At 45.4% G+C, this 15,479-nt stretch overlaps 2 protein-coding genes across 3 annotated transcripts; one reads left to right on the top strand and one right to left on the bottom strand.

Annotated features, from left to right (window-relative positions):
• Positions 1 to 28: 28 nt before the first annotated feature.
• EXOSC1 (exosome component 1) lies at positions 29 to 8,658 on the top strand. Of its 2 annotated transcripts, XM_004020079.5 has the most exons (8): positions 29 to 90; positions 198 to 313; positions 2,781 to 2,855; positions 4,030 to 4,118; positions 4,889 to 4,922; positions 5,530 to 5,580; positions 5,712 to 5,796; positions 6,122 to 8,658. In XM_004020079.5, exons 1-8 carry the CDS (start codon positions 60 to 62, stop codon positions 6,226 to 6,228), a joined length of 588 nt encoding a protein of 195 aa, XP_004020128.1. In that variant the 5' UTR covers positions 29 to 59; the 3' UTR covers positions 6,229 to 8,658. The 2 variants fall into 2 exon arrangements, with proteins under 2 accessions (XP_004020128.1, XP_027816108.1); XM_027960307.3 differs by lacking the exons at positions 29 to 90; positions 198 to 313; positions 2,781 to 2,855 and having other exon boundaries at positions 4,073 to 4,118; positions 4,889 to 4,929.
• Positions 8,272 to 14,960, bottom strand: PGAM1 (phosphoglycerate mutase 1). Its single transcript, XM_027960181.2, has 4 exons — positions 14,794 to 14,960; positions 11,087 to 11,361; positions 10,387 to 10,567; positions 8,272 to 9,352 (listed from the first exon to the last, which is right to left on the bottom strand). Exons 1-4 carry the CDS (start codon positions 14,930 to 14,932, stop codon positions 9,183 to 9,185), a joined length of 765 nt encoding a protein of 254 aa, XP_027815982.1. The 5' UTR covers positions 14,933 to 14,960; the 3' UTR covers positions 8,272 to 9,182.
• Between the last annotated feature and the right edge of the window lie 519 nt (positions 14,961 to 15,479).

Raw genomic sequence — 15,479 nt, 5'->3', positions numbered from 1 at the left:
GGATATTGGCCAATGAGAGGTCGGCCTCATTTTCCTCGGGATTTGGAACAGTGGCAGTCATGGCGCCACCCGTGAGGTACTGCATCCCCGGTAAGTCAGCGGTATCTAGAGCAAATCGTGGGCAGAGACAGGGGCAAGAAGGCCAGACGACCAACAGCTTCAGCGGACCCGTGGCTGATGCAGCGTTTTTTCCGCAGGCGAACGTCTGTGTAACTTGGAGGAGGGCAGCCCGGGCAGCGGCACCTACACCCGGCACGGCTACATCTTTTCGTCGCTTGCTGGCTGCTTGACAAAGACCAGCGAGAACGGCGCGGTAAATGGGGCAGCTTCCCTTCTCTTCTGTCTCTTTGTCTTACGCTGCCTTTGATTTCACTGTCTTTAGGCAGGGTCCTACGAGCGCGTCTTTAGTGCCTGGTTTAGGAGAAGGAGTTAGTCTCTGAGTTTCTGACAGCTGGGATCCCCGCTGCTGGACACTTAGCCATCACAAATTAATTGTGTTGTCTGGCTTGGCTGTGTTGCTGACCCTCCGGGAAGCAAGCTGGGGAAAGAACGGAGGCGAGCTCAGCCGTGCTGTGAGCTGAATCCTGGCCGAATGTCGCCTGCTTCTCTGGCTTCATTTCGCTCCGCTACCCGCGCCTCACTCTTTGCAGAAGTCCTACTGTCTTTTTCAATATCGCCAGTGGACCACAGAGTCTTTGTACACACGCCGTCTGTCTGGAACACGCTCCTCTCTTCCTTAGCCCGATTAAATCCTACCTACTCAGCGGAAGAGAATCCACCACCATTGCAGGAGACGCGGGCTCGATCCCTGGGTCGGGAAGACCCAGGAGAAGGGAATGGCAACACATTTCAGTATTCTTGCCTGGAAAATCCCATGGACAGAGGAACCTGGCGGGTTACAGTTCATGGGGTCGCAAGAGTCGGACACGACTGAGCGACTAAACCACCACCACCCTTTAGATAACCTCACTAGTTATCACTTTCTCAGAGAAGCCCTATAGACACCACTAGTCAAAAAAGGGAGTTTTGTTTTTTGTTTGTTTTAACACTCACAAAGAACTGTTGGGGTCAGTTTGCCTGTTTGTTTTGCCAGGCAGCATGCAGGATCTTGGAAGGAACCCATCCCCCCTGCAGTGAAAGGTCAGAGTCTTAACCATGGGACCACCAGGGAGGTCCCAAGAGCTGTTACTCCCTTTCTAAGCACTTAGTTCAGCATGCAATTTAACACTCAGTTATAAGTTCCCCATTAGACCCTTCCACTACTATGCACGTAGCGCGAGGTAAATGCTCAGTAGATGTTTATTGAATGTATGAATAATATTATTCTCCCTGGTTCCAGAGGCTGATCCATTATTAGCTTGGGATCAGATAAGCAGTTCTTGGAGGAGCAGCTTAAAGACTGGAGGTGGTGGGGGGCATGGGTTTAGTCGCTAAGTCGTGTCTGACACTTGAGACCTCATGGACTGTAGCCCACCAGGCTCCTCTGTCTATAGGATTTTCCAGACAATAATACTGGAGTGGATTGCCATTTCCTGCTCCAGGGGATCTTCCCAACGCAGGAATTGAACCCAGGTCTCCTGCATTACAGGCAGATTCTTTACTGACTGAGCTATGAGGGAAGCCCAAATCTCTATACAGTCCGTGGAATTCTCCAGGCCAGAATACTGGAGTGGGTAGCCATTCCCTTCTCCAGGGGATCTTTCCAACCCAGGGATCGAACCCAGGTCTCTGACATTGCAGGCAGATTATTCTTTATCAGCTGAGCCACCAGGAACGCCCTAGAAACTGGGAGCATAGTAGAAAGAGGATTCAGTATTGACTAAACCTTAATTCTGCCTTAGGTAAGAAACTTTCACTCCCTTTATAGGTTCTTACCTATAAAATGAGAGACTTTTGTATTTGATCAATTTGGGGAATTTCCCTAGGATTTGAAAGTTTGTTCATTTTATAGCTGTGGGATGTGATAATGAGCCAAATATATGTGGTCTCTGCTATCAAGGGGTACAGATACAAACTAAGCAAATAAATGCTCAAATGAAGGTATACTTACACATATGATGGCTGCTCTGAAACAATATTACAGAGTACCATGAGAACATGTAATAGGTAAATCCAGCCTAGTCAGAAGTGATATTTAGTCTGAATCTAAAGGATAAATAAGAGTTGAGTGAGTGAGCAGAAAGAGCAGGTTGAAAAGAGATCCTGAGATGGGAAAAAATTTCGTGAATTGGTGAAACTGAAAAAAGACCAGGAGAGCTGAAGCATATTGAACAAGGGAAAGGTTAAGAAAAGATCGGGCTCAAAAATATCTTTCCTGCACCAATAGCCAGTACCATGCTCAAAGAGGAAACTCTACAAGTGTTAAATAGAAGTAAACAAGTATGGCCACTGTTATATAACATTTATTTGAAAATTCTAGCCTGTCCAATAAAATGACAAACCAAAAGAAAGATGTAACTTTGGAGGAAAGAGTTAAATTATCCATGATTACAGGCAATGTAGTTGTATGTGGAAAAACTCTTAAGAAAATCACAAAAAAACTCAGAACTCATCTGAAGTGGTAAGATTATATCTTCTTACACCTTTCTTTCTGTGGCCCCTTGGCCCTCCTGTATCCTAAAATTTCTAAGGCTTTCTGCTCTGGGCTACAAATGAATCTGTTGTCCACCTGCCCATGTGACGTCTACTGTGGCCCAAGGTTTCCCATTTTACTGTCAAGTCTCAAATACCTTTATCCAAGGCTTAGCCAGAATATTCATGTTTTATTTTTCTCTCTGCAGCTTCCTGTCATATCTGTGATGAGAGAAACGGAGTCCCAATTACTGCCAGATGTAGGAGCTATTGTAACCTGCAAGGTAAGTTGGTCCTAACCTCCCTGCTTAGGATACCATCCAGTGTTGAAATCATGATCCTTATAGAACTGCACTGTCCAATATGGTAACCAATAGTCACATAACGTCATTTAAATTTCAATAAAATTAAAACAAATTTAACATTTATTTCCTCAGTTCTGCTAGCTCCATTTCAAGTAGTCAGTAGCCACAGGCGAATGGTGGTTGCCATGTTGGTCAACAGAATTTTTCTATCATCACAGAAAGTTTTACTGGACTGTGCTGGGTCTAGAGATTTCTAGGATAATGATCAGTGTGGTTAAGTTCAAGCTTATGTAGTCCTTTCACAGAGCTGGTTTCCTCAGTATGTAATTTTTTATTTCTGTCTGGGAAACAGGAGTACCAGAAGGTCATAAGGAGGTGTATTTTTGAACATCTAAAGCGAAACTTTTTCTGCAGAGAAATGAAAGATTTTTATAAAGTCTTTGAGAGCAAGTGCAAATTAGTGCTGTACCAATTAGTAACTATAAGACATCCGTATTCCCTGCCCATCCCCACCCTCTGCCAGTTAACTTGTAGCTCTTAGTTTTCCTCTGTAAATAATTTCTCCAACAGAAAATCTATGTGGGGAATTCCTTGGCAGTCCAGTGGTTAGGACTCTGCACTTTCAGTGCCAAAGGTGTATGTTCAGTCCCTGGTCAGGGAACTAAGATCCTGCAAGCCACACAGCGTGGCCAAATTTAAAAAAGGAAAAAAAGAGAAAATCTATGCATTATTTTGAAAATAACTGGACAGGCACAGTGATCCAAATATTACCCAGCAGCTGAAATGGAGACTTAAGTTCCATTCACACTACAGGCCTCTTGGTGAGATCTGCTAAAGGTCTAGTTAGAGTTGCTATGCTTCCCTTGTGGATTTATGTTAGACTTGCACATTTTTAAAAATCTCTGCCATATTATTTCATTTGATTCCCTCGGTAACTCTACTTTAGGTGGCCAGAGTGGCTCTTACTCCACTTTATGAACATCCCTTATGCAGGGATAAATACGAGTTAACTTATCTGAAATTCTATGCTTAGTAGGGATGCTTGGACTAAAATCCTAGTCTTTCCTAGTTGATTCCTGCCTCCTTCAGCTGACAACTGCTAATACTCTATAATGTTGCCCTCTATAATGTTGCCCTTTCCTCTGTTCCACAGGTCTCCAGCATCAATTCACGCTTTGCCAAAGTACGCATCCTATATGTGGGGTCCACGCCACTTAAGAACTCTTTTCGAGGAACCATCCGGTAAGGAGTATTTTTGTCTTCATATTCGCCTCAGCGCCTGGAATGAGATTAGGATAGGATGGGAGACTGGAATTTTTAAGAACAATTAACAGTCTACTCCTGCCCTGTCTCACCTCTTTGTGCTTTGATTCTCCCCAGGTAGTATCTAAAGAAAATATTATAGTATGTGAGTTAAAACAGAAGGAAGATATTAATGAGATAGGGCTTTAAATAGAACAAAAAAGAATTGAATAAGCTGGAGGTGCATTGTGGGTATGATTCATACCAAAGTAGAAGGCATTTTAGGAAGTACCTTTTTTTCTTGTGTTAATATCGATTAACCCAAGCATTATAAGACAATAAAAAGGATAGTGGGTAAAGTGGTATTTTTTCCCCACTATGGGTTCTTTGAGAAGGGACAGACAGTTCTTGTGAGCTAGATAATTTAACATCTGAGGCTCTTTCCACCCTCAGGATTCTGTGTGGTTCTGTGATGCTGCCATTCAAGCTCTCCTAAGGCAGCAGAGCTCCTTATCCTCTGCCAAATCGGATCCACTTTCCTCTAGTGGGAGGTATTGATACTCCTGTTCTGTTTGATCGAAGAATGGGAACTGTGATTTTCTCCTCGGGGTTAGGACGGGAAATATTTCTCCACCTGCTCCTCTGGGTGGCAGCAGGGTCCGGATCAGGACTTGTTCTCTTTGCTCTTATAGCTCTTTCTCTGCTAGGAGTCTGCTGGATAATTCTTTCTCACAGATAATTAATCTTTCTGTTACTTCTTTTCTTTATAGCAAAGAAGACGTCCGAGCTACTGAAAAAGACAAGGTTGTTGGTTGGCTCTTTTTTTTCTTCATGGCTTTAGGAATCTCAGTCCTTTGAGATTATTCCAGTGAATTTCAACAGGATGCAGCATGCTTGGGGCTGGTGCATGGGGATGACCCAGAAAGATGTTATGGGGAGGGAGGTGGGAGGGGGGTTCATGTTTGGGAAAAAAAAAAAAAGTCTGTGGGAATGTGGAGTCCAAGGAATTTTAAGGTGTTCTCTACTGGAAGGTGTGGAATTCACCTCACTATTCCTTTCCTCTTTGTGTGATTTTTCTTCTGTTGACCAGAGAGGAGCTAGTTTACACTTTGTCTTTGAAGCCAGGTATTTATTCATGGCTGTTCTCTCAGACTTATTCTGGACCCTTTCAGGGCAACCATAGTACCTTTTGTCTAAGTCAGATTCCTGATCAGGTTACTGAGTTCAGATCTTTCATTTTTGTGATGATGCCGCAGAATCAATAAAAGTTGTTGCTCTACTTGAGTAATGGTAGATCTGCCATTGGGGTTCTACCCTCTGGGGTTAGAAGTAAACTAGCTCTACCCAGTGGGGTTAATAGTTTCATTATAGACCTGATCGGAGTTTTTACTTAACACTTCTTTCTTTACAGGTTGAAATTTATAAGAGTTTCCGCCCAGGGGACATCGTCTTGGCCAAAGTGGTATCCTTTATTCCCTGAAGACTTGTGATCCTTTGTCAAAGGAAGAAATGGAAGTAGAGAAATCACTCAAGTAGCTATGAGAGGGAAGACTTGTAAGTCTTTGTTTTCCTTTACTAACGTGACATGACTAGATCTCCCTAGGTGATGCGCAATCCAACTACCTGCTAACCACTGCCGAAAATGAGCTGGGAGTGGTGGTGGCCCACAGCGAATCAGGTGAGTTTGTCCATGCTACCATGTGCTTACCTTTTCCTGAGAGCTAAGGTTGGGATTAGTCCACTGTTTTCCCTCGTTTTTTAATTATCTTAGAAGCAATGTGAGTGTAGATACTGACTACTGGGATTAGAATGATTCTCCTTATAAAATCTAAGGAAAGGAGCCACTTACTACTTAAATCAGTGGAATAAACAAGGCTTTTTTCTGTATGAGGTGAGAGGTTCACTAGGCAGCTTGGTGACATCAGTTCACACCCAGCTGAAAAGAGAAATGTCTCGAGCAAGTATCTGGGGTCCCAGCTCCTACACCACCTTTCCCCTTGCAGGTGTCCAGATGGTCCCCATCAGCTGGTGTGAGATGCAGTGCCCAAAGACCCACACCAAAGAATTCCGGAAGGTGGCCCGAGTGCAGCCTGAGTTCCTGCAGACCTAAGAAGCCACTTTCCCCACGCAGAAGGGGAAGCTGTTTTCCAAGAGTACATGTGTGAGTGACATCAGGAGGCTGTTGTCTTTATTCAGATACCAGGGGTTGGTCAACAGCCACCTTTAGAAAAATCTTTCCTGTAGGTGGAACGTTTTTCTTGTGAACCTTTCAGTGGGTTTTCTTCTCTGGAGTAATTTCTTTTGGAGGCACCAGCAAACAACCTGTATGACGTTAGATTATAGCCTATTCTTTTGAGTGTTGCACATGTGTGCTTTTGCTATGACAAAGAAAACATTTTTATGAAAATTTTAGTTTCTGTTGTCTCAAGTAGGGTAAAGAATCTAAACTGACATGACATCTAGAGCAGAGTCTTTGTAGACAATGCCTAATCACCTATCTTTTTTGTGTGTTTTTTTTATGTGCTACATACTTTTGAGTACTTGCTATGTGTCAGGCATGGGTTGAGCACAAAATTACCAACTTTTGTTCTAAGATTCAGTACAAGCTAAGGAAACTAACATCCCATCAGGCTACTTTAGACTTAAAGTACTAAAAGTCTTCCTAGGATTACTGGGCACATCAGATAAACAGCTAACTTGGAAAGCAAGATGCTTAAATTTTAGAATAAGGGCAACATTCATACTGGGTCCCAGTACTCAGTAGTGTACCTTCTGGCCCGTTTCTGTTTTCAGCGTGTTTCCTCTTCTGTAAATGACACTAGCCCTTTCAGAGGTTATCAGGATTGAAGATTATGTATACAACATGTCTCACCTGATGGCTAGCACAGAGCGCTTAAGAATTTTCTAGATGGAGGGTGTCACTTGTTCCTACTAGAAGAGGACGGCATTATGGGCTTTCTCATATTCCAGTGATCTTCTCAGAGGCCTCAGAGAAAAGGCAAGTGTGAGCAATGCCCCTCCCCAATTATGTAGACAACTGCAGTCAGTCCTCCCTATCCATGGATGGGAAACCCATGGGGAGAGAGCCATCTGTACTATGCCACCTTGTATTAGGCACTTTAGCATCTGTTAATTTTGAAATGTTTATTTTGGCTGTGCTGGGTCTTAGTTGCTCTTCACTGCAGCATGCAGACTCAGCTGCATGCATGTGGGATCCTGTTCCCTGACCAGGGATCCAACCCTAGCCTCCTGCATTGGGAGCTGAGTCTTAGCCCCTGGACCACCAAGGAAGTCCCTAGCATCTGTTAATTTCAGTATCCAGAGGAGTCCTGGAATCAGTCTCCCCACTGCAGATAAGGGATGACTATAGATTCATTTTCTCCTGCAAGTATAATTTCTGAGGAGGTTAGGTAACTGACAGGGATAAAACTTCAGGAGCCAAAAGGAAAGGTGTGAATCAAGTTTACAGTTTACTAATAGAAAGGGACTGGCTTTTTTAAGTCTAGTAAACAAACTTTTACCTTTCTAAAGAAGGTATATTTTGGCCACCTCATGTGAAGAGTTGACTCATTGGAAAAGACTCTGATGCTGGGAGGGATTGGGGGCAGGAGAAGGGGACGACAGAGGATGAGATGGCTGGATGGCATCACGGACTCAATGGACATGAGTCTGAGTGAACTCCGGGAGATGGTGCTGGACAGGGAGGCCTGGCGTGCTGTGATTCATGGGGTCGCAGAGTCGGACACGACTGAGCAACTGAACTGAACTGAACTGAAAAAAGGTATAATAGTTTCAAAATTTGATTTTAGTAACCAGTACCATTGAGCAAGAGCTGTAGAGAGGCAACAGGAAACAGTTCAGCTCAACCTGTAGTGGAGAACCCAGTGAGATACATGGTATTGGGAACCCCCCAGTGATGACCTCTCAACACTTCTGGATAAGTCTTCCCTCGGCTTGGACTGAGGACCATGCCCCAGATGTGCCATTCTGACTAGACTGTATGAAGGGAGTGGGTGCAAGAGATAAAATGGCTGTGTAAAGTTGTGACTGGCTATCCTAAAGCTCTTAGTCATACACGAACTTGGGCAGTGAGAGACATTTCGAGTTGAATGTTCGAGTTGATTTCCTCAGGTAAGACATATCACACAGAAAATATTGCACATCACTCCTTTATTTTATACTGATCTGGAAAAAAGATATTTTTAGTACAGTTATGCTCAAATGAGTACTGGGCCCAAGTGCAAGGCCAAGCAACTGGAACATGGTTCAGAAGGCAGGCACAGTGAGAGACACACTTGGACATGATCAAGAGGCATTCCGCTGCCACAAAACAGTAAGGCCGGGGAGGGATTCTAAAACACACAACAGGATGAACTCCTACGCCTTAGAAGTCAAGGAGCTTATCCCATGATGGTGTAAGGAATGACTTATTTGCTGATGACCACATGTGGGAGTATTTCAACCGCCACTAAAAACCCCAGAAGGGTTTTTTTTTTTTTTGTATTTATATATAATTTTTTTTTTTTTAAAGTAAATGCAACACAGAAACATTCAGGATTGATCCAGCCTTTTAGAGTCAGGGAGGAATATTTGATTGAGTCACCATGCAGGTTACATTCATCTTCCACTGGAATGACTAGAGCCCCGAGTCACCTAACAACAGTGCCCAGCTGGCCTCTGGGGATGCGAACAGGCTCTTACCATTGGTCACAGCTCAGCATGGTTTTCTCCCTGACCCCTATGCAAGCTGCTCCTTAGTAATAAACCACTATCAACCCCCCCCAGTGATAACCTCTCAACACTTCTGGATAAGTCTTCCCTCAGCTTGGACCGAGGACCATGCCCCAGACGTGCCATTCTGACTAGACTGTATGAAGGGAGTGGGTGCAAGAGATAAAATGGCTAATGTGGAATTGGGAGCCGCTGGTCCCCACCTGCAGCTACAACTTATGATGCCTACAGATGTCATCAGTGGGACATGTGCCAGGGAGAGGTGCAGAGGAGTAGGGTGGGCCAGGGCAGGGGAGGAGGGTAATCCCTGGGAAAGCAATCTGCTGCTTGCCCTCACTTCTTGGCCTTGCCCTGGGCAGCCACAGCCTCCATGGCTTTACGCACGGTCTCTTCATCCCCCAGGAACTGCATGGGCTTGATGGGCTTCAAGTTCTTGTCCAATTCATAGACCATGGGAATGCCAGTCGGCAGGTTCAGCTCCATGATAGCCTCTTCAGAGAGACCTGAAAATATACCCCCGCCTCATGATCAGTCAAGCAAGATAAGAATCCACAGACCTCTCCAGCTTTTCTGTTCATCGTCCAGGTGAGGAAATGGGTCCTCCAAGGACTCTGGCAGGAATTAAGACACCCTTTCTGATACTTGTCATAAGAGTAAGGATCTGTATTAGGGTAGAGTGATCACCCAAGGAATGCCCCCAATATTCTTTCTCAGCCACTGAACAGCAAGAAAAAAGGGATGAAAGGTATCCCTCCCCAAGGGGGATCTGGAAGCCCACAGTGAAGCAGGACTATACATCTTAGTATCTCAAATGTCCTATGTTGTCCATACAGCTGCCAAAACGTGGCGCATCTGGGCCTCTAGGCCCTCAAGTGAAACAACTTAGGATGCAAACTGACACTCATGTGGGGAGTTGTAATCAGGCTGTGGTTAAGGATTTTTATCAGCAATTTCAACTAGCAGTCCTAGTCCAGAGGTGAAAGTGAAAGTGAAGTCGCTCAGTTGTGTCCACCTCTGTGACCCCATGGACTGTATCCTACCAGGCTCCTCTGTCCATGGGATTTTCCAGGCAATAGTACTGGAGTGGATTGCCATTTCCTTCTCTAGGGAGTCTTCCCGACTCAGTCTAGAGGTAGGCATCTCAAACTTTCGTGTGTATCTCCTCTGGGGAGAGATACTTTCCATCCCTTTTTTTCTTGCTGTTCAGTGGCTAAGAAAGAATACTGGGGGCATTCCTTGGGTGATCACTCTGCTGTAACGGAGCGATGACAGATGCAGCTTCCAAATCAGGTCTGAAGTGGGACCTGAGGTTCTAACTTGTTAACAAGCACCCAGTGGGGTGTGGCAGCCTCTGGTTCTGCAGATGATGCTTTGAGAAGCAAGGATCATGTTTCTACTAGGAGATAATCTGGACTGTCTCTAAGGCTCTCAGTACATCCAACCCTTTCCTAAAGGTCTCCTTCATACTAAATCAGTCCAGAGTAGTGGCAGCTCTGCTTTACCCTTCCCCAAGGGCCCCTCTGAAAAGCACACATACCCTCCAGATGCTTGACGATGCCCCGAAGGCTGTTGCCATGGGCTGCAATTAGTACCCGTTTCCCCTCCTTGATCTGGGGGACAATTTCTTCATTCCAAAAGGGCAGAGCTCTGGCAATTGTGTCCTTCAGACTCTCACATGAGGGCAGCTGGTCTTCTGTGAGGTCTGCGTACCTGCGATCCTAAACAAAAAATCCCAGCTTAACAGTTATTACCAGTTGCATCTGTTCTGCCTATTCCTCATCCCCTAAGGGATCACAGTACAGGTAAAAGTCTCTCACCAGGGCACTGAGAGCTTGAGAAGGCGGATTATTACTATCCTGCCCTCCCTCCCCCATTACCCACGACAGGGAAGATTGAATAGTCCAAAAGAAACACAGCTTAGGAAAGGTAGGCCTCAAGGCCTTCCCAACTCACTCTTACCTCGCAATTGGTTTAGGAAGGCCCTATCAGCTACAGTGCAGTTTTAAAAAATATGGCAATACATGTAAAAAAGATAGAAATTCTTTATAGATAAACCACATAAACTCTTAACAAGTGATGGTCATTCCTTGGAAAAGAGGGATTACAAGGGGTATTTATTTTATCATAAATTAGAAACTCAGTGATCTAGGCAGATACTAATAAAAGCTAAAAGAGAGAAGTCCAGATTCTGATCCCCTGGTCCTGTGTCAGCGAGCCAAACCTCAGTTTGTCCATACCTTACTGATGTTGCTGTAGAAGGGATGGTCGGGCTCCATGGGAGGTGGCGGGACATCATAGGAGCGCCTCCAGATCTTTACCTGGGCCTCACCATGCTTGGCCGCAGTTTCTGCCTTATTGAGGCCAGTCAGACCCCCATAGTGTCGCTCATTAAGGCGCCAAGTCCTCACCACTGGCAGCCACATTTGGTCAATGGCATCCAGCACTGTCCAGAGGGTCCGGATTGCTCTCTTCTGCACTGAGGTGAAGCAGATGTCAAACTCATAGCCAGCATCTGAAAATTGTAAGTTAAAAGTGATAAGCCAATGAGGTCCACTCTAGAGCCAGAATTTCTTCTTTTTCCTTTTCTTTAGCCATGCCACATGGCTTGTGGGATCTTAGTTCCCCACCAGGGATTAAACCTGGGCCCTTGGCAGTGAGGGCAAGGAGTGCTAACTACTAGACCGCCAGGAAATTCCCTAGAGCCAGAATTTTCTTACATATAAATCTCAGGTATGGACAACCCAAATGAAAATTATTTGGCTAAATATTTTCTATACCCTAAATATTTTACATACAGGAAAAACAATATTTTGCCTTTGGGAAAGGTAACATTTGTTGATTTATGTTGCAATTGACAATATACTTCCCAGCAGCTTCCCAATAATTCATCTAACCAAAGGCCCAAATGTATTGTCAACGAGCTAACCTGAGATCTGCGCTAATCCCCAGAGTGCTGTGCTTAAGCACATTTTAATTTTTTATTTGCTTTAATTCTTTTAACATAAGGATATTAAAAACTTGGAGTCACTTAATAAACATAATATTTAATATTTATAGAGGGTTTACCAGGCACTGGACTAGTAAGTACTTTGTATGTGTTTTATTTAGTCTTCATAACAATCTAATGAGGTTACGTCATTACAATCCATCTTACTGGGTGGGGGAAATAGAAACTGCAGGAGTTAAGCAAATTATCTGAGGTCACAGATATTACATGAAAGGTTAAAAACCCAGGTTGTATGACTCTATAATCCAACTCATAACCACCATCTCTAGCTTTCTCCATAGCTTCCTAACTTCTAAGGATTCTGATGTTTGTATTTTAGTTAGAACTGTCACTTCTGATTGATAATTACTGATATATTTCAGTCCTCTCTAATTTCTGGTCCAGGAGAAATGGGATTTTTAATTCAACAATTAGGATACAGCAAGAGCTCTTACAGGATGCTGATAAAACCAGTCTGTTGCATGAAATTGTATCTTCCCTAGCGTATGGAAATCACATCACAATCTCTTCATCCACAGTTCCTTTCTGCTAGTCAAATTACTTGACTACCCTATATATCTACCTACCTACATCAACTGTTAAACCAAGTTTAAGAGAAGCCACTCACTGGAGAAAAAGCAGACCTCTCCTCTACACACAGCAGTTATGAGGGGTGGTATCAAGAGTTATGTTGGCCCAACCAGTAAGTTACAACCATATATATCTTCATTTATGTTTCACAAACCATTATTCTCCCTCCCACTTTAATGGGGAGATGCCCCTTTCCTTATGCAGTGAGCCAGGAAAACATTACTGTTTTCTTCAATGAGGCTATAAGGCCCTCATTGAAATTCAGCACAAACTTTCCTGTATTGAAACCACCAACAGAAATTAATGAAGTGAATTTTCTGCCAGTCATTCAGCTGAGAATAAGGCCAGTAAGAACTACACTGATGGGGGAAGGGAGGATTAGTCACCAGGAGACTCACCAGCACCCACGAGGGAAAAGACACATCTCATCGCTGAGCCTCAGGACCAGTCCTAGTAGACTCACTTACCATCTCCTCCCTAACTTTATAGGGAAGAATGATTTCCCAGTAAAAGGCTGAGTCACTGGGAAGCAGCATCCTCAGTGCAAGGCTCAGCTGCCATGCTGAAAAGCTGTGGTTTTTTCACTGAGTTTTCTCATTGCAGTGGAGTGCTGCACATTAGATACACAAATAGATCCCAGAGAAAAAGAGCAGTTCCCCTTATAATTCTCAACAAACTCTAAAGCCTCTTCCTTTAACTTGGCCATCAAACAAAAGCAGAGTTTAGGACGCTCCCAGGGATGGGGTTAGCTGGTGTGCCATGTGGCCTCCATCCTCCCTTAATAATATGGCGTGGTGAAACTCAGTTCTTGCTAATTTGCTCCTGAAATCATGCAAGATTTTATAAGCCCTACAGTACTTAAAGCCCTGGTGAAATTAATACTTTATTTTAGGCCTTTTATATTATTAGATTATTCATATGGTCTTCATCATTCAGAATTTTTGCTTTTAGTCATTGACTTTTTATTTAATCATCTGTGATGCCCCTAAACAGCTATTTTAAAATTTTAATGGGCTTTCTTTTTAAACTAATGCTACTAACATTTACTTAAAAACTGAACTTGGGTCTGTTATTTTAAGAGATTACAAGTTAAGGCATTTGACCAGTCTTAGGGGACAGTTGCACTTTGCTTTGTCCTGGGTCAGTCATCAGCAAGCCACCACAGACCCATTCAGTTCTTCCTGCCAGACAGGAGAGAAAATGGCCTCCGTTACCAGCACTTTCCCCATCCTGGCCTCTCCTAACCGGTATGAGGTCACACCCGGCCATCCCCAATTACTCACACACATCCTCAGCAGGATTACATTTCCCAGACTTGTTTCCAAGCCTTTGCTTCATTTCTAAAAGATCTACAGTGGAGGCAAGAACCTAGAAAGAGCAAATTTGGGCCAAATACCTGATTCACATCAACCAGGCATCAATGACCTATTTCAACGGCTGCTGCTTTGTCGAGGTTAAAAGGGAGCAGAGCAGGATCAATGGAAGCACCTCCTCAGTCCCGAGATTCTTTGAATTGCTGGCAGCAGGGAATGCTTCCTTATTAGCATTTCAAAATCACAGAGAGCCGTCTGCCAGAGGGGGCCAGCCTGAGTTAGGCAAGCTTATCTCACTTCCACTTCCACCTTTGCCTGCCACAGCCTACCAGTTCCCTCGCACCTACCTGTTTACTCATCCCCAGAACAGAGGCCAGCGTGGTAGACTAGGAATAAGATGTAGCCTTGGTCAAGTCCTCTTTCCAACTCTCACTTTCCCAACTGTGAAAGAGGGCCAGGGAGAGTTGGGAAGGACGGGAATGAAATCTGTATACTTTATGGGGTTGTGAAGAGGATTAACTCAAATCCTTCATTCATTCAACCACTCATTTACATTTGTGGATGCACTCTGGACACAGGGTTTGTGGAATGCTGCTAAACAGCATCCTACAGGAGCACGTGGATGTCTCTGGTCTCCGCGCCGCCGTTTCACTCCCCCACGGCAGGGAGAAGCATGTGGCCTGCCACTTCATCAGCCTCCCTAGCCTAGAGTAGGTTTGGTTGTAGCCACTGGAAGACACTGGGCATCCAATTTAGTGACCCGTCACCGAGTTACTAAATGCTCAGACTAAGACGAGAGCGATTTAGCAAGGCGGTGTGGAGAGCGCAATAAAACTGCGCGGTGACCGCCCGGGTCCTGTTCTTGGCTGGGTGACCTTGAGCAAGTCGATCCCCCAACCCCGGCTCATTTTCTCAACTGCAAAATACACTGTTAGAAAGAAGAAGCCTAAGGTCTAGACGTTCTCCGGGAGGGGGTGAGGCCAGCCGGCCGTGACCCAGAGGCGCCAGCCCCGGCCTTCGCAGCCCACATCCACCACCCCGGCCCGCTACGCACCTCTCAGAGCCTGCCCGCCTCGCTTCGCCTCCTCGTGCCCTGCTGGGCTCAGGTCCGCGTCGTACCAGCCGCTGAAACGGTTCTCCAGGTTCCATGTGCTCTCACCGTGCCGGATCAGCACCAGCTTGTAGGCGGCCATGGCTGCGGTTCGGGATGCGGCGCAGACTGGGGATCACCGAGATTCCGGAGTCGCTGCCCGGCCCCCGGCTGCGCCTGCGCGCTTGCGCCCCACCCGTCAGCTCCCTTTCACTTGCACGGCCAAATCTCTCCACTAGCTCGGGGCCACCCTCCTCCCGCCGGCTGTACGCATGCGCTCCGTGCGGGCGCTGCAGCCGCGGGGCGGAGGGGGCGCTCTCCCAGGAAGACAGGGCGCATGCGGTCTCCGCCGCCTACCCCGCGTCCGCCGCGGCGGTCACGGAGCGCACGTAAGCGCCCAAAGGCGGTGGAACCTTTGGGCGGTGCCCAGAAGTGCATACCGGCCGGAGTGTCATCGAATTGAATTGCAGTCATTCATAAGCCCTTCGTTGTAATAAAATGTTCTTCATTATTCCAATCGCGCTTGGCTTGCCCAGATCACTTTCTCATCCGAACACAGATTGTGATTCACACGCCTGCGTTCCAGTCTTCACTCTTCCATTTTATTCGCTATGTGGACACCGCTTAACCTCGCTCACCCTCGTCTGTAA

The sequence above is a fragment of the Ovis aries genome, chromosome 22, assembly GCF_016772045.2.
Source record: "Ovis aries strain OAR_USU_Benz2616 breed Rambouillet chromosome 22, ARS-UI_Ramb_v3.0, whole genome shotgun sequence".
Classification (NCBI taxonomy): Eukaryota; Metazoa; Chordata; class Mammalia; order Artiodactyla; family Bovidae; genus Ovis; species Ovis aries.
This window is presented reverse-complemented; position numbering and strand designations above follow the sequence as displayed.

What these genes read in the sequence shown, in the direction of transcription:
- EXOSC1 (XM_004020079.5), top strand. Translation starts at nt 60, where the DNA reads ATGGCGCCACCCGTGAGGTACTGCATCCCCG. An exon ending in CGTGAGGTACTGCATCCCCG is followed by an intron (nt 91 to 197) that starts GTAAGTCAGCGG and finishes TTTTTTCCGCAG; the next exon opens with GCGAACGTCTGTGTAACTTG. An exon ending in GAGCTACTGAAAAAGACAAG is followed by an intron (nt 4,923 to 5,529) that starts GTTGTTGGTTGG and finishes CTTTCTTTACAG; the next exon opens with GTTGAAATTTATAAGAGTTT.
- PGAM1 (XM_027960181.2), bottom strand. Translation starts at nt 14,932, where the DNA reads ATGGCCGCCTACAAGCTGGTGCTGATCCGGCACGGTGAGAGCACATGG. An exon ending in AGGCGGGCAGGCTCTGAGAG is followed by an intron (nt 11,362 to 14,793) that starts GTGCGTAGCGGG and finishes TACAATTTTCAG; the next exon opens with ATGCTGGCTATGAGTTTGAC. An exon ending in TCTACAGCAACATCAGTAAG is followed by an intron (nt 10,568 to 11,086) that starts GTATGGACAAAC and finishes TTTTTTGTTTAG; the next exon opens with GATCGCAGGTACGCAGACCT.